The 22,630-nt window shown below is 42.8% G+C and overlaps 1 protein-coding gene across 4 annotated transcripts in view; it reads right to left on the reverse strand.

The window, feature by feature from the left end:
- LOC118079391 (protocadherin alpha-5) overlaps positions 1-22,630 on the reverse strand; it is a 117,556-nt gene that overhangs the window by 15,417 nt on the left and 79,509 nt on the right. For all 4 annotated transcript variants that reach the window (XM_060278121.1, XM_060278122.1, XM_060278124.1 and 1 more), the window contains exons 2-3: positions 21,679-21,737; positions 19,796-19,884 (exon numbers count right to left, since the gene is read on the reverse strand). In XM_060278121.1, coding sequence (XP_060134104.1) covers positions 19,796-19,884; positions 21,679-21,737 — 148 coding nt within the window. The remainder of the gene's footprint in view (positions 1-19,795; positions 19,885-21,678; positions 21,738-22,630) is intronic.

The raw sequence follows: 22,630 nt of genomic DNA on the forward strand, positions 1-22,630 counted from the left end.
ATGACTGGCTCTTAAAACATTATACAGCTTTCCCTCCAATTACTCTAAGAGCTTAATTCTTTTTCATAATCTGCTATCCTAAGATAATAATCCTTTATCTCTGCTCGTTCTCTGATTTGTTAATGCAATCAAGGGGTCAATACAAGACTGCAGCGGGTTCAGAACAGGGTAATTGCTTTGCGACTGGTGGCATTGGGCTGGGCTTACTGACTTGTTACATTTGTGTCCTGCCTTTCTTCTAGGGTGGCAATTGGGGTGGCATCATATCATTGTTAGTTTCCTGAATGGCCTCCTAAGTGCAGGTCAAGCTGCATCACATCCTCCTGCCTCTATTGTACAGTTTCCCATCATCCAGGCAGGGCATCATTTCAGATTTGGGGGCATTGCGCAATTGTGAATTCAGAGCAAGTTTCAAAAGCCTACTTTTGGAACATGTTCAAAGTGGAATTGCAGAACAGCAGTGAATTTAAGACGTAAGTTATGGAATTCACCAGTACATGTGTGGTGATCAGGCTGTTGGGCTGGAGGACTTTTGAAAGGATTGTGTAGCTTTCAGCAGTTATTCAACACCTCTTGGCTGTGTGATTCCGAAACAGATGTTCCAGATTCAGAGGCAGCATGCTTCTGGAGACCAGCAGTGTTGTTCCCATGCTTCTTTGTTGAGTTTGCTTTAAAATTCTGCCCCAAGGCGGAATTGCATGTGTTCTGAAACACAGAGAGTTTCCTTGCAATTGTCATTAGCAGCAACTGCAATAATTATTTTTACATTATTTGTTTCTTTGTAAGTTCTTTTTGTTTGTGCATGAAAGAAAATACAGAAAAAGGATAGGGTGTGCATTTTTGGGAGGTGGGGAACAATGTTTTCAAAGCTGGACATCCAAATCTGCAAACTTAGCTGGAGATGGCTCTGTTGCCTTCAACTGCACCACTGACACATAAATCTCCATTGGAAACAAGACCAAGTGAAGACAACAATTCTAAGCACACTTCCTTGGGAAAGAGTCTCATTGTGCTCTGTGCCACCATCACAAAAATGGGGTTTATGGGCAAAGTCCAAGGACCTGGAGTTGAGGATTCCAAACTGATAATCTGTCAACATTGTTGGGTCCCCAAACCATCAATGTATATGGTGCTTTACAGAGTAGTATGCGCAAAAAGAATAGGTGATCTGGTGTCAGCTAAGAGACTGTCGTATAGGCCAGGAAATTCCTGGTTTGAATTTACCATGAAATCATGAGGTGGTCTTCTCCAAACTACTCCCCTTTTCAGCTTCACTTTTCAGTATAAGGAGATTACTCGCCTACCTTACATGGTTGCTGTAAGGATTGCTTGCAAGGAGATCAATTAAGTGTTTTACATTCCTGAAAGCACTATATAAATGCTATGTATTGCAATTTTCATTTCAAGGGGGAAAAGAGAGTCAAAACCAGGTCTAGGTCTGATGGAGCCTTTTGAATACAAAGATGCTTCAGTACACTTGGGCATCTAATATATCATAATTTTACAACTGTAATTGGAGAAAGGTTCTTTGAAAGTCATCACCTCTCAAACTACAAAAGCTTTTAGCTTTGCCATGTGGGGGCAAGACGTCAGTGTTCTCAGCTTGACAGAGAGGAAACGCAGCAAAAATTACAACCTACTACAATATGCATGTTGCTTAATGCTACTTTCTTGTGGCAGATGCATCCCCCCCGATGGAGCATAAGCTACCAGAGGGGGGAATGAGTAATTTGTTTTAAAATTTTCTTGCAATACTTTCTAGTACAGTGAGAACTAGACCAAGGAGTGACCAAAGCAGTGATCTCCAGGGGTTGCATCTCCAGCTCCCAACATCCCTGACCACTGCACATGCTGGCTGGGAGTTGGAATCGAGGAACATTAGGAAGACACCACATTGCTACCCCTGAACTAGACAGATTATATATATATATAATCTCACACATTCCTTATTATATTAATTTCATAACTTACGATGTCCAAAGCTTGTGTCTTTCCTCTACACAGCTAGAGCAGAGCTATATATGTTGTTTGCTAAACCAAGGCAGTGTCCTTGAGGTTTTTCAAGAGACTGATTTAACTGCAAATGAAGCCTCTTTATAACTGTGGTCCTCTGCTAGGAAAAACACATAAATTTATGTCCTTCCTGTAAACTGCCATCACCTCTGCTTCAAAGACCTCTTAATACTGTTGATTTTTCACATTCAGAGATATCTCTTTCTAGATAAAATACATTGGGCAGTGGTTCCCCCTCCAACTAATTTTTTGTCATTTTTGCATGGTAATATCACATTTTTTATGGTCTGTTTTAGTGCTGTGTGATTTTTCAATATGTTGGCCAAAACTGATTTTGAAATCACACCGCAATAATGATACTCAGTCAATAACGCTGCTGATTTCAGCTGCCTTACTTCACGCTGATGGAGAACAGGGCAGCTGATCACGAGCCACAACAGCCATCACTGCTGATCTGAGCTGCCTTCCCTCACTTCAAGGCACTGTGGCCCAACTTCCCCTGGCACTGAGGTGGAGCAGCTTTTCTCAGTAAGCAGGAAAGCAGCAGCAGCCACAGTGGACATGCATCTTCTCTGGCTGCCCCAATGCACCCATCCCACCCCACTTTCACTTTCACGCTCACTCAAACCATGCAGTGGAGGTGACTCCCTTTCCCTTCCTCCCCTCCCGATCTCTGATGTTTCTCCTTCCCTCATTCCCACACCTGATCTCCAATTTCAGACATTGTGATATATCAGAATATTGTGGTGTTTAGCTGCCAATATATCACAGTGTTGAAAACCAGATATCACTCAACACTAGTCTGTTTTTTAGTATACCTAAAATCCTTTGCTTATTAAGGGGCTACCCCACATTTTATTGAAAAAATTGCATTGCAGAGGTAACTACCATAGAGTTATCAATTTTTTTCAAAAGTAGAAGGTCTGTGGCTTGGCTTTTGATAAATAGGGGGTCCTCAGTAATTAGCTAATTGGAAACCATTGACATAGGGTATTTCCACATTAGACATCTACTTTGAAATAGCCGTGCCTTGTTCATATTTTTGCAGGACCTCTCTGCATGGTATCAGCGTGAAATCATAGGCTTACTTAGATTTCCCCTCAGCTTTTCTTTCTCTCTTTTTTCTCCAGACTGCAGGAAATCTGACTTTAAAAACAAGAGCACAATGAAGGCGCCTGGCCGGATGACAATAGGCAGGGAGTTCCAAAGCGTGGGTGATGTCACACTAAAAGATCAATTTAATACAAGTGCAAAATGAGTGCCAGTTCCACTTAACCATCCCAGAATTATGGGTTGCGATTTCCTAAGCAACAGCTCGTGTATCACATGCGCACACATGAAGGAAAACCGAAAGGGCCATCCTTCAATGAGTGCTGTCTGTTTGCAAAATGAACCTGAGCAGAACACCTGGCACAGAATGTCTGGGTGCTCTGCAGTGCAGCTTCCTTTCTGCAGTATTTCCTTTCTGATTATTTTGCCTGATGATCGTCTTCCAAAGCAACTACTCTATTCCGAACTTAAAAATGGAAAGCGTAATGCTGGTGGTCAACAAAAGACTGTCACAAGGCAAATCCTTTAAAATGTAGTATAAACACTGACAACTGTGAAACACTGGCCTGCAAGCGCTCCAGTTGGAGAACAGCCTTTACCAAAGGTGTCATGGGCTTTGAAGACACTTGATCTCAGGACGCAAGGGAGGAATGTGCTAAGAGGAAGGCACGCTTGGCAAATCCACACCGTGATCAACTCCCGCCCGGAAACCAATGTCCCCAGTGTGGAAGGACGTGCGGATCCAGAATTGGCCTCCACAGTCACTTACGGACCCATTGTTAAAACCGTGTTTATGGAAGACAATCTTACTCGGCTACGAGTGATTGCCAAAGAAAGAAGAAGAAGAATTTCCTTTCTGATTATAAAGGAAGTGGCCCCATGTTTTCAGGAAACATTATGTTTTCAATTTCAATTCTTGTCAATTTCAGTTGGGTGATTGATTTTAATCCAAAATTAAAAAAGTGTTTATATTCCATTGGTCAAGCCCCTACATGTTCCTAAGAAAAGAGACCTAAACCAATCCACTTAAAGGGAAGCTTTGTGGATTGGCACATTTCCCCAGGGAGTCTCGCCTTCTCTCTCATAAGAGACCCGCCCTCCACAAATGATTTTCTCTGCTAAACTGTAGTTAGTGGCAAAGCATTTTGTCTTCATCTACGGTAGGATGGCTAAATAACCACCCACAGATGCATGTGTGCTTGAACTTATCAGAAGACCTAGGAAAGCACATGGTAAAAATTCTGCTCCTCTAAACATGTTTAGCTTCAGTTGTGTCAATTCAGCCTGTTTTAATTTAGGAATTTAATACAGGAACTTATTTATTTATTCATTCATTCATTCATTAAATTTGTATACTGTCCTTAATCCAAAGGTCTCAGGGCATATTATTCTGTTAAGTTTTTGTTTCTAAATGAACTCCTGCTTACTAATACACCATCTATATCTATTTTGAAAATATATTTCTGGATTTTAGAACGTTAACCATTTGCACAGTGTTTTTGCAGTGGTTCAATATACAGGTGGCTGGATCTCAGCAAGGGCTAAACATTTGCACAACCTGCTTAGGGAGATTTGCAATAAATGAATGGACTCTGAGAACATGGGCACTGAATACCCAGGCATGTCCCAAGAGTAATAAGGTAACCCATGGCTTCAGATTCTCAGCATAAACACACGTAGAGCCGCCACCGCCGCCTATTAAGTGAATGGATATCTATTTATATCACTTCCTGCTGACATAAAGGATAGTGAGCACTTCATTTGAAATCATACATAATCAGGAACTGAAATTTCAGTAACGGCTTTGAAAAGTGCAAGAAATACAGTGATAGTAGATGGATCAACTTCATACCCAGAGAGAATATAGCTGAAGGGTATTTAAGGAACCTATGTGTTAAATGACTAAGCACATGTGATAGTTATGTATGTAGACAGATGTAGCAGCACTACTAGATAAAGAGAAATGAGCCAATTGTGATAGCTGAAGGAAGAGGTCAACTGCAAGTTAAAGCTTCTAATGCTTTTTATCGTAGAGCTGGCAGGGATCCCAAGGGTCATCTAGTCCAACCCCTTGCAATGCAGGAATTTCAACTTAAGCATCCATACAGGAGAGTGCAAACCTCCCCAGTGGAGGGGACTTTGTCAAAAGCCTTACTGAAATCAAGATAAACGACATCCACAGCATCTCCCTGATTGACCAAGCTTGTAACACTATCAAAAACTTCTGATTATGAAAGAGACTCTGGCATGCTATGAGATCCGCAAGTTAACTATACAGTGGAACCTTCGTTCTCGAACACCTTGGTACTCGAACATTTCAGCTCCTGAATGTTGAAAAATCAGAAGTGTTCCGGTTTTCAGAAGTTGAACAGACTTCCAGAACAGATTATGTTTGAGAACCAAGGTACCACTGTACAATCTTTAGAAGACATCTGAAGGCAGCTCTGTATAGGGACGTTTTTTAATGTTTAATGTTTTATTATGTTTTTAATATACCTGGAAGGACAGATCGTGAAGCTGAGGCTCCAATACTTTGGCCACCTCATGAGAAGAGAAGAATCCTTGGAAAAGACCCTGATGTTGGGAAAGATTGAGGGCACTAGGAGAAGGGGACGACAGAGGACGAGATGGTTGGACAGTGTTCTTGAAGCTACGAACATGAGTTTGACCAAACTGCGGAAGGCAGTGAAAGACAGGAGTGCCTGGCGTGCTATGGTCCATGGGGTCACGAAGAGTCGGACACGACTAAACGACTAAACAACAACAATATACCGGTATGTTGGAAGCTGCCCAGAGTGACTGGCAACCCAGTCAGATGGGCGGGGTAAAAATAATAAATATGTTGTTGTTGTTAAATATACAGATCATATGTATGTAGATCAGAAAAGATTTGGGGGGACTGATTGCATGTTTTAATTTGGATTTTCTGTATTTTAAAAAAAATCAATATGTCCTCTGGCTAATTTGTTGGAAAAGCATTGCTTTGTCGTGACAAGGAGCATACTGATTTTGCTGCATGTGTGCTCCATGGTGCATTAAAGGTACCTGATAGCTCATAGAGCTATGAACATCCACATGGTTTCAAAAAATATATATAGCAACTAAAATCACTTATAGTGAAGAAAGTTGCAATATTCTGAAGTGTGGCAGAAGTGGTTTTCACACATTCACTGCATTCCAAGGCAGCTGTTTTCAGGACAGCGAATGTTGGTGCAAATCACTTCCACCCCACTTAAAATTTCTACTCCCCTTTAGACATTGACCTGAATATGTGAGGGCTAAAATGGTTGGTGGGGCAGGAACATGTGGGCTCTCTAGACCACAGAGAAGTTATAATCTCTACATCCCTCCGGAGTCTCCTTCTTTGGAGGTCTTTAAGCAGAGGCTTGACAGGCATATGTCAAGAATGCTTTGATGGTGTTTCCTGCTCGGCAGGGGGTTGGACTGGATGGCCCTTGTGGTCTCTTCCAACTCTACGATTCTATGATTCTATGATTCTATTCTAATATGTAAAGGTCCAAAGAGCATGGGCAGTATCCATCTACTATGGCCCATCAGTGCAAAGATTTATGTTTGCATAAAGATCTTTCCGCTCCCCATGCAATCCCTACATGTGTTCTAGGAGTTTCTCCAAACCTCTGGGGCAACCCAGCCAGATGACCAGGGTATAAACATTTTTTAAAAATAAATGAATAAATAAATAAATAATATAAACACAAGGAAGTCCCCAGTAGATCTTCTCTATGAATATACATCTTCTCTATAAAAATACTCCCCAAGCATGCAAAAACATCCCTACGTTATGCAAGCAAAGGTCTACTATAGGAATCTGGGACAGTCACCCTATAGTTTTCCTGCAGAGATCGTGGGTTCCCTACCAAGAATGCTGAGAGGAGAGCCAGCCACTCCTTTCCTATTACAGTGCTTATTTGTGACATGGAGATTTGGATCCGTCTCGTCAGAAAACTGGCACAGCCCTACCAACCTCCTTTCACATGCATTGTCCAGGAGGCAGGAGGCAATCGCAGGATTATGCTGTATTCAGGCCAGTGATTTAGAGGTGAAAGGCTTCATATCACTTCGGCTGTTGAAATCTCCAGAGGTTTAAGCTATATAGAGCACACACACACATCAATTCCAGACAGTGTTTTCCAGAATAGCTGGAGAATGGCCCCTGTACCGAAATAACAGTCTGCCACGTACAAATGGAGCTTCCAGATGAGAATGTCATTGCCTAATCGGGAGAAACATATTCAGGTCAAGTGCCAGATGCAGTTATGCAGGGGAATAGTGTAGGTCCTTGCAGCCTTTGGGGAAGGAGCATAATACCAGACTTCTAAAAAAGAATGGAGAGGCGTCTGCAGATATCAGAGGAAGAAGCCTTTGGTAGATTCCCCGCCCCATCCCCCACCCTGTGCTGCAGATCATGATTATTACCTAGTCCTGTAATTCTGGAGTGCAAGAAAGGAGAACATTTGTACTTTTCACAGCAGATTGAAAATTGTATTTGCTGCAGGACTTAGATGTGAGTCCCAGAAGACCTGCCCCCAGCATTGCAGGCCTTTTCGCACCTGACCTGGGAGGGCGGAACCTGACTGACTTCAGCTACAAAAGCTCAGGCTGCGGAACAGACTCTTGGGTTGGGGGGTTGTTTAGGTGGTTTGTTGGGGGTGGGTGGGTATTGTTGCTGTTGTTGTTTCTTCTATATATATTTTGATCTTGTGAATTGCATGGAAATTGTTCTGTTTTTTAATGTTTTATTTACTGTTTATGTCTACTTTTGTTATGTTGTTTGTATTTTTATGTTGCAATAATGTAATTTTATTCATGTTGTAAGCTGCCTTGAACATGGCTTGAATTATAGATAGGCAACATACAAATAAAATTATGTAGGTAGGTATAGAAACTTCTATTTGGGGTGAGAATGAGGGATCACAGCTGTGATCAAAGTGCATGACTGCAAGTCAAATCATTTATATTGAATGAATGAATATAAAATAGAATTTAGAATGCATCTGTACGTATGCTACTACTACTACTACTAGTAGTACTACTACTACTACTACATTTGTTTACTGCCCTATACCCATAGATCTCAGGGCAGTTCACATGGACAAAATAAGCATTCAAGTAATTTTTAATAAGCATTTGCTGAATTAGGGGTTTTTTGTGGATGCACAAGAGGGAACAAAACTATTTAGGGTGTGAGTTACGGGTGTTCAGTAGCCAGTTGTCTAAACTAGAAATGAGAAGCCCAAATGGACAGATCTGCCCATCTCTCTTTAGTTAGACGTTTGCTTTATTTGGGAGGGGCTATTGCTCACAGCTTAGAGCAAAAATTCAGTCCCAGACATATCTAGTTGAAAGGATCTCAAGTAGCAGGACTGGGAAAGCCCCCTCCCTGAAGCCTTGGAGAGTCAGAATAAGCATCCCTGGGCAATTGTCTGATTCAGTAGAGTGGAGTTCTAGAGCAGAGAGAAAACAAGCTCCCTCCCTCTGGCATGTGACAGCCCTTTAGATATTTGAAGATGACTACCATATCTCTTCTCTAGCTCATCTTCTCTGTTTGCAGCTGCAGCCGCGAGCAGAGGATCCCGGTGCGGCGGCAAACCACTATATACAGCGCATATGCGGCGTCACACGCATGCGCTGTACGTAGTGATGCCGCACATGCAAGCAGAGGATCCCAGCACCATCCGTACGGTGCTAGAGCGGCAGCAGCAAACCGCTATACGGTGCATGTGTGGCACTACGTACGGCGCATGCGTCGTACTTAGCGGCGCCCGCCCCGGGTGTCACAACACCTTCCTTCGCCCCTAAACACAATATTCCAGTTGTGGTCTGATCAAGACAGAAGAGAGTGGTACTATTACTTAACTTGATTGAGGCACCATACTTCTGTTGATGCAGCCTAGAATAGCATTAGCTCCCCCCCCCTAATTCTGTCCTCTGTGACATTAGCTACCCCTCCCTATTTGGTGACATCTGTGAATTTGATGAGCATCCCCTCAACTCCTTCATCCAAGTCATTTATAAAGATGTTGGACAAACCATCCGCCCAACCCAGATTCATCTGGCTTGATTTGTTTTTGAGAAACCCATCAGGGGCTGCTGTGACCACCTACATCTTTTCTCAAATGGGCACACTGCAGGCAGGCCAAAGTAAAACCAACGAGTTTTTATCTTTGGAATGAAACCATTTTCTTAAGAAGTGCTTTTCAAGTGCAAAATAAATGCTAACAGTAAAGATTGTAGAGAAAACAAGTACTCAGTCTCTATTGACAAAAATGCTGTGTTTACACAACCATGGTAGCTGGATGTGTGCTCAAACCACTTCCACTGCATTTCAGAATGTATGCCCATCTTTGCATTTCCCGTTCCCTGGGTTATTTTTTTGGATTTAGCTACAAGAGAGAAGTGCCATAAAGCTCCCACTACGTATTGCCCTTGCTCAGGCAGCTACATCTTGCTCCCACTGACCTGGAACATGCCTTGTGCAAGCTCCCACAGATAAGCCATTGCATCCAAAGGAAACAACTTTAGAGACATTTCAAAATCTACTGTCATTATGGATACAGAAAGCTGAATTCCCCAACTGGTGTTATTAAAAAAAAAAAAGGCTCGCAGTCAGGATTGACCCCATTTTTAATCTAAAAAGGACCCAGATTCAACTTTCAGCTATCTGCAACAAATGCAATCTTATATGAGCCTCTCTTGGTTATTGTGTGATGAAGAGAGAGAAAAGATAAAAGAGCAACGAAGTTAATTACAGCGCCTCATACATTCATATTCTTCACTCTACATTATTCTGCAAATGCTAAAAAGAAAGTGTCTAGAAAACCATGTTTCTAAAATGCTATTTTATAGCTGTGCTAGTTTATTGCTGTGCAACCATGCGCCACATCTCCTTTCTTTCAGGGTCTGCAACTATAAACAGTTTTCCTGCACAACCAACACAGAGCATGCAATGGAAGCACAATCTTCCATAAGCATTGCATATCCAGCTGTGCTTCAAACATGACCTGAATTTGACCTCCAAGGGATTCAGGCTCCCGGACCCGTTAGCTACCCTGTTAAGACTGCCAATTATTATGGCTTATGTGTGAGAGCTTCCTCTCATTTGACTGCATGTCTGCTGGGAGCCAGGCTAGGGTTAGGAAATGTTCTGAAGTCGCATGATGCAGCCACCTGCTGACGCTCAGTGCGCTTGAGCACAGCCTAGATGGGATGGACCAAATGTCAGCTGCTCTGAGCTCTCTGGGAGGGCACAGGGCTGATTAAACCATCTATGGCCTTTTAAACTGTGTGTAATGGTTTTTGTTTGTTATTATGACATATACTCTTGTGTTTTTATACGCTTGGCAGGGGGTTGGACAGGATGGCCCTTGTGATCTCTTCCAACTCTATGTTTCTATGATATTGTAAGCCACCCTATGGTCTTCGGATAAAAGGCAGTATAAAAATTTAATGTAAATAGGGGGTTGTCCCCTGATTTTACAGTGATCCAGGAATGAATGGTCCCTTTGACTATCTGATAGCTTTAATGTTCACTTCCATCACATGAAGCATAGCTTGAAATGACATCCCCAAAAGCCTCCTCTGTTGTAATGGAGCTCAGGTTCAAAAGATATCTAGGTAACTGTCCCACATTCCTGGCAGCAGGTGGCACTGGTGTGGAAGCTCTCTCTCTGCCATTGAGAAAATGCATATGCTGCCCTGCCCTCCATGTGCTAATATGGTTTGGACAGCTTGTCTTAAGTATGGAAACTGAGTGCATTCTAGTCTTACGTAGTTATGCCTGCCATTTATATGCCTAATGTGTCTATTCCTCTCTCTCTCTCTCTCTCTCTCTCTCTCTCTCTCTCTCTCTCTCTCTCTCTCTCTCTCTCTCTCTCTCTCTCTCTCACACACACACACACACACACACACACACACACTTTCCCAACTGCTTTCCAGTTGCAGTTTCTTTTTTCAACTGCAGATTTTGTGTCCAACTGCACACACACACACACACACACACACACACACACACACACACACACACACAATTTTTGGATCATCTTGAATGATTCTTTCTACCTGCATGTGTAACAACTGCTCCCAATTTTCTCCAGTACAAACAGAAGCAATTTCCACGGCAGCTTACAAGGGCTGGATTTTTCCTCCAGCTAATCCATTTTCCTTCTTGGCTGTGTGTGCAAGCTAGACAGAGATGCATTTAGGGATACATGAATCTAATTGCACAAGACAACAACAGAGACAGTGCACTCTGACACATATTCCCTCTACAGCCAGAGCCTTGGTTTTCTGGGAACTAAATCCCCATAACGAAGGGCACATTGCTGAGTGCTGTTGTGACTGCTCTACATCCTTCATTACGCCCTCAGAGTGCACACGAGTAATGACTGAATTGCTCAGAGTTTAAAGATTTCACAGCACATGCAGCATCTCTAGGTCAATGTTGTGCAAATAATTAAGTTATGCACTAGAGGCAAAAATGAAAAGCAGTACTGCAGACTCTTGTTCTCTGCCAAGCACACCCTAACTCTGCTCTGATTTGCAAGCAACAACTGCAAATCTTGTACAGAAATAATAGGTGAGGCAGAGGACAGGTGCATTTTTAATTCCAGCAAGAATACAAGGGAGCTTCCATGCCATCACATAAATTACTGGAAGAGAACGCATACTGGATGGCAGAAGCCAATCACTAATCGGAAGCCTCTGACTAGCCTATTAAATATAATATGCATGTAGTATATATTGACATAAAGGTAGAGGGACCCCTGACCATTAGGTCCAGTGGTGACCGACTCTGGGGTTGCGCGCTCATCTCGCATTATTGGCCGAGGGAGCCGGTGTATAGCTTCCAGGTCATGTGGCCAGCATGACAAAGCCGCTTCTGGCAAACCAGAGCAGCACATGGAAATGCCGTTTACCTTCCCGCTGTAGCGGTTCCTATTTATCTACTTGCATTTTGACGTGCTTTCGAACTGCTAGGTTGGCAGGAGCTGGGACCAAGCAACGGGAGCTCACCCCGTCACAGGGATTCGAACCGCCGACCTTCTGATCAGCAAGCCCTAGGCTCAGTGGTTTAGCCCACAGCACCACCTGTGGTATAGCACAACCCAATTTGTGTTTAAAGCTCTTATAGCCCAATTTGTGTTTAAAGCTCTTATAACAACAGAGCAGTGGCACAATCTACTAGAAAATTCTCAAAGGGGTGTGAGCAGAAGAACCTTCAGGAGGGTCAAGAACCTGTTCTCATCACCCTTAATATGTATTGACATTTTTTTTATTGTGCATACCTAAAGTAGGCACTGGGCTGGTGACCCCTGTTCTAGAGCCTGGGTCCATTTCAGGTCTCCATCCTGGTTTCTCTAATTTAAATTCCTTCTCCTTGCTTCAGATTATGTTCTTTAACTCTTTAACTCAATTTGCCAAGTTTAGTTTACTGATATGCAACTTTTCAATTCCTTCTACCAAATTCTTCACAGATCAGGTTCAGTTTAAGTGTTTGGACCCCTTAAGTTGTTAGGATTGTTTCCCTGCTCAAGTTTCAATTTCTCAAGCAGGACTGAAACTAAAGCAGAAAGCAACCATTTCACAATCACAAAACACATTTCACAAAGCACAAAATGGCTGAATCACTTCAATTCCTTCACGGTGTAGTTGCACAGGTTTTGAGAATATGATAAAGGTCACCCAAAATGTTTAAAATCCTTAAATGTTCTCCCCATGTGAAAAGGTAAGATGGTAAATATGTGGCGGAGAGAAGGGATTATAATGCCTTTTTTAAAAAAACTGCTCAATCTAATTTTAAGTTCAAAAACATTCTAAAACGAAGCAATATATGTGTGTGAAGTGGGAATTAAGGCAGAAAACAGGAGCTGCTGCCTTGCGTGAGAGCAACAGATTCCTTCGAAGTAGTGACCACACAACCCCATGGTTAGTTGATTACTCTTGACAAGATAACCACCCAAGGAAGAAGAGTTTTCTTCCACTTTGCACTTAATGGGGCCCTTAGGAAACAACGTGATTGAGATACATGATGTCCGCATTGCACTGGGCAGCTCATTACTATCAGGCATGCAAAGCATCAAATGAGGACATTTACTGGAGTCATTTTCAGGTATTCTGCCTGCACCCACTGAAGGTAAGTGGGGCTGCGCAGTGGGGAGCCTGGACAGCTGAAGCGGCCAGCGCCACCCTGCTTTAAGGGGTGCACACACAGCGCCCTGCAAGCCCAAGTGATATAAAAGTAGACAAGCCCCCACTTCCTCAGCCCTTTTAAAATTTCTTAACAACTGATGGGTTAAAAGAGTTATAACCCTGTATGTTGGGGGCAGGGGGGGGGAGTTAAATTCATGCAACCAAGTCTCTTGCAAACATATTATATCAAATTTCTGGAGTATACACCTTCTTATTATCCCACCAGATTCCATGAAAGAATGCTAAGACCTTTCTGAATGTTTTGTAGTCAGTTATGGTACCTTAGAGGAGAAATGAATAATTTGCTATTCTGCAATTACCCCCAGACCTGGGCTTATCTTGAGCATTTGTTAATGCTTAATCCCTTTGATTTGTGGGAAATGGATTGCTAGCAGGGTAGGAGTTCTGGGCCTCTAACTTGGGCATATTTCTTCCTATACCTGCATTTGGGCCAATATAATTATTTTTCCCTTCTTGTCTATTGGAGTGTATCTGGATATTATTAGATAGGTGACAAAGTCTTGTGACTCGATAACTTACTGCTCCTTCCTCTCAAATGGCCTTTTCCAGACTACACTTCCCTTTCTCTAGTAACTATAGGGGATGGATATCTAATACTGAGTGGGGGGGGGTATTCGGGCAGCCTTTTAATTTGAATAACAGCTCTCTGTCAACAAAAATATGAATTAGAGACAAAAAATTATCCCATACATCAGGATCCCGAAAGGTTAGTTCAATACTGCCTCTCCAGTCTCAATTAGACAGGTATTTATAACATAAATAAGTGATTTCCTAAATCTAGAAGTTGAGGTTGCCTGGGAGCGCACACACACACAAACACGTATATGTATATGTAAACTGGCCATGTCCATTAGTATCTACTTTTCACCAAAACCGCTTGACCGATTGCATTCAAATTTTGACACAATGCCGTTTGCGAATATGAGAGTGACCCCGTACCATTTTCAAAGACAGATGTCACACCTGTGCCAGGTAAACCCCCCAAAATCCTGTGTTTCAAAACACACCACTCAGACAAAAATGCATGCTGGGGAAAAAAACCTGGTTGCAAACCAGCGCCCTCTAGCGGCGGCTACACTGGTACTGCACCTATAAAACCTTCCCTCTCAACAGCACCTCGACTCCCATTTACATACTAGGCCAAAGCCTTTACAGATTAGGCCGAATGGAGGTACTGAATCACATGGGTGGGGGTGGGGGGGAGGAGGGGACGGGATAGGTCAAAACACAGTGGGACAACTCACAGGGATGAGCCGGGGGGTGGGGAAGGAGGGGGCGTGATACGTCATGGGTCGGGACAGGATGGGGGGAATCACACAGATGAGCCACAGCAATGCGTGGCCGGGCCAGCTAGTAGATAGATAGATAGATAGATAGATAGATAGATAGATAGATATGATTTTTAAGACCGCATAGAAGTAAAACAGTTAAAAGAGATATGCTCCTTACCTGAATTTGCAATTAGTATTAAGTGCTGAGACAAATGACTTTAAAACTTTAAAACTATTCAATTAAAACTAGAACAGATTTTGGAGCTCAAGGAGAAGCAGCCATACTTGTTGCCATCTTCACACGGAAGATTGAACCTGCCCTAAAGATATGTAGTAGTGAAGTGGATGGTAGCGAATTGGATTTTAAAAAGGCAAAATAATATTAGAATTGGAGCTGTCAGAGATGCACAAGGCAAACTGTGTTTTAATGCTCAGGAACTTGAGCATTTTAATATGGATTTTAATATTACAGATGAATATTCTGTATTATTTTATTAATGCAATGCCTAATGCAAGTTTGTCATGGCCTTTGGCTAGAATAATATACTTATGAACTTGTTGGGTAATAATGGTGCAATTGCAGCAATTGCACCAGAGCCCATGCTAGCAAGGGGAGCCACACTGTGAGCTTAGCATCACAGAGGTTGGACTAGATCAGGCATCCCCAAACTTTGGCCCTCCAGATGTTTTGGACTACAATCTCCATCATCCCTGACCATTGGTCCTGTTAGCTAGGGATCATGGGAGTTATAGGCCAAAACATCTGGAGGGCCACAGTTTGGGGATGCCTGGACTAGATGAACCCTCAGGATCCCTTCCAACCCTACAATTCTATGATAGAACAAGGTTATAATAGGCCTCTGTGAGTGCACGCCAAATTCAGGATGACTAAAAAGTGAAATGACATTAAATAGACATTTGGTACTTCTGTGGGAGGGGGTAGGATTTTTAAAAAAACATTAAAAAATCAACTGTGTATGAATCACTGTTTATATACAGTGGAACCTCTACTTGCGAATTTGATGCATTCCGAACGCACATTCGTAAGTCAAAAAAAATTGTAAGTCGAATCCCATAGGAATGCATTGGGAGAAAAAATTCGTAAGTCGAAGCAACCCTATCTAAAAATTCGTAAGTAGAAAAAATCCTATCTATACCGCATCCAAGATGGCGGACGGAGCTCTGTTCGTAAGTAGAAACATTCGTAAGTAGAGTCATTCATAAGTAGAGGTACCACTGTATATGCAAAATTAAAATTAAATAAATTGTTTACTGTTAAAAATAAGTTAATGCTTCTTGTTGGATGCCTTGGAAAGATGGCTATGTATCCTGAAATGTGAACTTGAAGAAGGAGCCGTGTTCCTCCACTGCTCTCTGTAGTCCCTGGTTTACGCCACAATTCTTATGCACCATTTAATCGTTCCCTTTTAACTCAAATATTTGAGTTATAACAGAAGTGCAAAAGCCAGTAAGAATAAAGTAGGCCAACAGAACAAATGCTGGAAGATATAGTCTAGTATTTAGTCTAATATTTCTTCACATTTGGCAGCTGTTAAATTAATCACCCCCACTAACCCCAATAGGGTGCATTTTATCAAAGAAAAATGTTAATTAATGTTCTTTACCAGGACCATAATGTTACTGTTACCTTTTAGAAAAATGTCCCCTCTCCCCTGCTGACACTGATGGGGGGGGAATCAACAATTCAGCAAGCCAATAAAAGGGGCCGATTTTAAGTGCTTTTCCTGCTTCGTACTCTGTGGCTTTCTGGTGACAACAACATTTCAGCCCATGGATTTTCAAAGCAGCTCAGCCATTCTTTTCCCACTTTCCTCTTTACGCCAGAGTGAAATTCAGGACATGGCATTAGCTTAAAAGAAATAAGCATCAACAGGATGAACTCTGCTCTTCTTTGCTTAGGTGAAACTCCCTTTGAATCCGATGGTAGTTTGATCCATGTAACTGAGAACGGGCTTTAATGCTACGGGCACGGAACTGCTGCTATGCTACACAAATTCAGAGTGCAGCTGCGTGCAAGGAATTAAGGATTTGCCGGCTTAACGATTAACGTCTTTATCCTTCTTAAAACTTATTATGACATCATCTTTTGAAACTCTCATTGATTAACTCACTGATTCCTTCAGTGCGAAGCACTCTGGCCAAAGCTTTTGTGGACCAATAAATTAAATGAATGGTTTCCTGACCAACCTAATGGAAATATAAAAAAAATGAGCAAGCCAACTATACAGAAGGTGTGTATCTGAAACTGGGATCAGGTGCACGTTATTCCAGTCAGAGGGAGAGAGCTGCAACAGCTAAATATGCCTGTTTGAAATGAGCGGCTAATTAACGCCTGGCGAGACCCAGGTGTAACTCTGTGGCAGTGGAAATGACACAGCAAAAGCAAACATTGGGTTAGTTCACTTTAGTGTAATGGCATGAAATGGGTCAATTGCCTAATGGAAAGCATATCTTAATTTGACTGGCAATGTGGGTTCATGAACCTGGGCACCAGAGCAGAAAACAACTAAAAATGAAGAGCTATAATTAAAACACATTAAATGAGTGCACCAACCACAATATTTGGTTCAGACCCCAAATAGCACGTCAGAAAATGTGGCCTGAGGTGCCACGAAAGCTGCCCGATTTGGCTCACTGTCAGTTTGAGCCTGCTTGCTTCTTTCCCTTCACATTGCCTTTCCTTCACTATTGTGAGTAAAAAAAACCCACCAGCTATCATTTTTGTTTTCTTTCAACAGAAGTGGAAGAAATTTGCAGACATACTAATCCGTCAAGAGTGGATAAAATCACAACCAAATGGGCCCAGGGGGGCTCTGTGCTATGATTTCTGTAAAAGAAAAGATGGCATCTTTAGCTTTCTAAATCGGGGGCTGGGATTGCATGAAATGTGCAGGCACACCTGTCTCTTCTGAAGGCACGGATCCTGCTAAGTTTCAGAAGGATACGTTTTCCTGTAAGGGTCGCTGTTACAGGTTTTTTGATGTGTAAAAAAGGAATCACTTAATCTTTCCCTAGTGTTTTGTGGGTAACTGATCTGAAAACTGCAGCCTTTCCCCTGGGTAAGAAAACTAGCAAAAGACAAACAAACAGGTTCATAGGCAATGCTATTCTTCTAGAAAAATGGTGTCTGTACTCACCATGAAGTTGGTACAATGCCACACTTTTAACCAGTGCTTTTCTTCTAGAAAAAGGTGCCAGTGCTGTGTACCATTCAGTACCCCCAGAAAAAGTACTGTTCATAAGCATTTGTACTAACTGCCATTATTAGTGATTCCTATTAGTCGTTTACTTATGCAAATGACTCAAAGTAACTTATGTATCATTAGAGTTGATTTAGGGGTGGGAAGAACTAAAACATAAAATCACTTTCTCTGATTATAAGTTAGATCTGGCAGCATGGGCGTACCCAGCATGGGGCAGGGGGGCAGCTGCCCCCTAGAAGCAAAAAGGGGGGGGAATGGTATAAAACAGCTCGCTGCGCACACTGTTGTCAAGGCAGTTCACCTTCTCGGTCAGGTACACGATCTTGCCGCAGCGGGCAGGGCCGTTTTAACTATACCAGCCGCCATGGTCCGGTGCCCTGCCAGGCAGGGCCAGGCAAGGCGGGCAGCTGAGAGCATGGCACGACAGGCAGGGACGTTGCCATCTGTGCTCCGCCTCAGCTTGCTCGGCTGAAGCAAAATGGCAGCAGCAAAGCTGCCTCTGTCGAGGGAAACCTGGACCTGGACCTGGGCTAACTTCAGCCCACACTCCTTCAAGTCACAGCGAGCACAGCACAGAAAGTGCTGCCCCACAATGCTCCACTGCACTTCATTTGCATGTATGGAGTGTGGGCTGAAGTTAGCCCAGGTCCAGGTTTCCCTTGACGGAGGCAGCTTCGCTGCTGCTGCTGCCTCGTTTTAGTCACTGCTGCCAGTAAAGGAGTGGGCGAGGCAGAAGCGCAAGCAACTCGGTAATGGCTGGAAATGGCCCCCTCTCCTCTGGGGGGCGTGGACGTTGACCACGCCTCCTAGGGGAATCCCGGCCACGTCATCGCTAGCCAGCCAATCGGGTGGCTGGGGGTGGGGGGCGTGGCTGGCGTGCCCACCCCCTAGTTTTGATCCTGGGTACGCCCATGTCTGTCAGGAAGGAAGGATATCTCCCTCCCCATCCTGATTTCTTCCTTAAACATAAGTTTCACTGTTATAAGGCTGCTCCTTCCCCCAAGGCACTGTGACTACAAAGCTGCCAAGTTATCCCTTTTTTTAAGGGAAATCCCCTTATGCTGAATAGGCTTCCTTGCGAGAAAAGGGAAAACTTGGCAGCTATGCATAGCTGCCAAGTTTTCCCTTTTCTCACGAGGAAGCCTATTCAGCATAAGGGAAAATCCCTTAAAATAAGGGATAACTTGGCAGCTATGCAGCTATGCTGTGACTAGCAAGCACTGAAAACAACATTTTCTCTTATTACAAGCTAGACCTGTCAATCATGAAGGAGCTCCCCCTCCCCACCCCCGGCATTGGCTTTTCCCTCAAACTAGAAATGTAAGATTTGATTTTGTATAGCCGCTCCCTCTTTTCCCACCCTCTGGCATTTCCCTTATATGGCAAACTTAAAGACATAGATTCGTTTTTAGGAGATGCTTGTCTGCAGCATTTTTTAAATGTCTGCATCACGGAGGAGACATAGAGAGCTTCAGCAGTCCTTGCTTTGTTTCAGGCACCCATTCCTGAGTTCTGAGAGTAGTGAGGCAAGGGTCCGTGGTGTGCCTGCCTGCATGTGGAGCACCTACAGCACCCCCCACCCCCATGACTGGTAAACAAACCCATTTTATACACCAGCAGTGATGATATCACACTTCCCTGGCCTTAAATCTCACCTGAGAGGCGGGAGGAGATACATTTCTCCTGAGCTTATAGAATAAGAATGGGGAGATAAACAACAACCAGCAGCAATTATTTTGTGCCCTCTTCTGTCATATTAAAAAATGCTCTTTCCATGCTGTTTAGAAATGTTCTTCAAACCACAATTCAAACAATCTCAAGTTATTTTCTGATGGAGGCTGCTGGAAGCCTGGGACTGAGGCAAGTATCAGGTACCCAATCTGTTCTTTTGCTTTGTTCATTCGAATTCAAGAGGTTCTTTGACAGAGAGTGATTGGGGACAGTTACGAACAAGCAGAAACTGGTTCTAAGACCACACAGAGAAAATGGTGCAACTCCCTTCCTCACCTGTTGTTGCACTGGAGACTGTTGGCCACTGCTGCTCAGGTCCTCCAGGTCCCACACGTAAGCCTCCTGCTTCGTCCATGTGTACAGCACTAAACAAATGTACACAGTGATTAGATTATGCAGTTCTCATTAAAACAATATGGTTCCTTTTTAAAAGCAGCGCAGCATTGCCCTTTCCGCTACACATTCCAAAATGCTCACTGTCACAATTGCTCATAATCAGCACCATCATAATAATTACCCACAGCAGCAGCACCCATCTATGCAAATATACTGGGTTTATTTCATTCACACTTATGAAAGTATTAATACACCACCTTTTTCTGCTACAGTGTGCTTCCTGCAAAAGTATCACTGAAATCATCTAATGTTTCAGTTTTTCAAAATGTACAATAGTGGACCTTCATTGTATATTTGCATTCCACAACTTAATATATCCCTGCTCTCATCCAAGTCAGACAAATGTTGCACAAATGTTGCCTTTACGGAATGGGTTGCTTCCATTAATGAGATGTGACATGTCTAACATAGCTGGGAAATTACTGAATCCCAATCGTGTTTATGCCTTGCCATTGAAGTAAATAATGAAACACTGTCCTGTCAGTTCCAGGCATCCTTCAGCTTACCAAACTCTTACAGCAAGTATTCTGCTGTAATTTACAATACCCAGCAGTGATAGCACCTTATGCCTTTGGCTTGGAGAAAGAGGGAACAGCAGGAAACACTCCACAAAATCTTTTTCTGACACATTATGTGGTGAACATTCTGCCATGAGACCAGCACATTTAACAACCACACATTATTAAGGTCTAAACTCAAGTGATAATGACAAAAGGGCATGTGGGTTTAAAGAAATAAATATATGTGCTTTGCTTGTCATATGGGAAACTTTGGTCCAAAATCCTAAAGTCAATTATTAGATTGTATTCATGACAAAAAAAATGTTGTCGATTTCCAAGCTAACCTTGGTTCATTAGATATGATTCACTGGCTCAATTATCTGCATTTGTTGGTGACCATATTATAATAATAATGATATAATAATAAACTTTATTTGCTCAAGGACTCCTATAAATCAAGATATAGAAGATGAAGCAAACTTGTTTTCTTCTGCTCCGGAGGGTAAGACCTGAACCAATGGCTTCAAGTTACAAGAAAGGAGATTCTGACTAAACATCAGGAAAAACTTTCTGACAGTAAGAGCTGTTTGACAGTGGAATGGTCTCCTTTGGGAGGTGGTGGACTCTCCTTCCTTGGGAGGTTTTTAAGCAGAGATTGGATGGCCATCCATCATGGACGCTTTATTGGAGTTTCCTGCATTGCAGGGCATTGGACTAGATGACCCTTGGGGTCCCTTCCAACTCTACAATTCTACGATTTTTTCCTCAAATTATATACCTGTGCAATTAAAACCACATATCCTACAGCGTCCTTCATTCCATAGAATCTGAACCCAGGGTGAGTACCGGCACCCTTGGGGGGTCTCTCGCCACTCAGAGATCAGGGTGTGAACAATAATGCTGTATGTTATAAACAGCTATTAAAACAAGTCTGGAAATTATCTGAAAGTTGCATGACCAAAGATCAAAACTTGGGTGCTTACGTTACAGCTGCTTATGGGCCCACTCCACCAGGAACTTCTCCTACGCCACAAGGTCAGAGTCATGCTATTATTATTATTATTATTATTATTATTATTATTATTATTATTATCATCATCATCACATTGTCTTGTTCAGGGCAACCCAAAATGACTTCCAACCAAACAACCTACCAGACAGACAGACATCTTCCTGGTGGATCAAGGCCAATGCAACTTTAAGCAAGCAGGTTGCAAATGAACAGTTTCCCTCACAAAAAAGGAGGGTACATGTGATACATACCCTTGCATTCCAGCTCTTAAAGATGCAGAATAACGCCAGTCAGGATTGGGTGGTTTTGGCTGCAAAACAAAGGAGGGAAAGAAATCAATATTAATTTTTGCTTAAACATGTTAAAAAAGCTGTGCATTTTAATCTCGGATCACCTCCAGATTTCTTCAGCTTTTTTTAAAAAAATCTGCCAAACTGTCACAAAAATATACTCACTCAAAGGCAGTAGGGTCTGCCAACCCCTCACCCAATACATTCCAAATCTATGGCTGCCATATATTGAAGAGCAAAAAAAGAGGATGGGTGGAAAAATGCTTGAAACAACAGAGCATGGGGAAGTAAGAAGAAAGAAGACAGATTCAACTCCACTTGCCCATGCGTACCTTTTTAAAGAAAAAACAGAACCACTTCAATCTGCTTATATGGTTAGTCACGCAAAGAATTTGTGTGTTTTGACCAAGTTTTCTAGCAGCCTGCTGACTGCCATAAAGTGACTTTCCACCTTGAAAACTAGATTTGACTACAACTCCTATCATTCCTGGCCAAGGGCCATGCTGGCTGTGGTGGATGGGAACTGGAGTCCAACAACATCCGGGGGGGGGCACAGGCTGCCCTCCCCCCGTTATGATGATAGCACCTACACTCTAGAACTCCCTGCTCATTGACATTAGGCAGGCATGTTTGCTATATTGTTTTCAGTGACTGCTAAAAACCATTTTTTTGTTTAGGCAAGCCTACCCAGATATGGGACCCAGGTGGCGCTGTGGTTAAACCACTGAGCCTAGGGCTTGCTGATCAGAAGGTCGGCGGTTCGAATCCCTGTGACGGGGTGAGCTCCCGTTGCTTGGTCCCAGCTCCTGCCAACCTAGCAGTTCGAAAGCACGTCAAAATGCAAGTAGATAAATAGGAACCGCTACAGCTGGAAGGTAAACGGTGTTTCCGTGTGCTGCTCTGGTTCGCCAGA

This window comes from Zootoca vivipara, chromosome 8, assembly GCF_963506605.1.
Source record: "Zootoca vivipara chromosome 8, rZooViv1.1, whole genome shotgun sequence".
Taxonomy (NCBI): domain Eukaryota; kingdom Metazoa; phylum Chordata; class Lepidosauria; order Squamata; family Lacertidae; genus Zootoca; species Zootoca vivipara.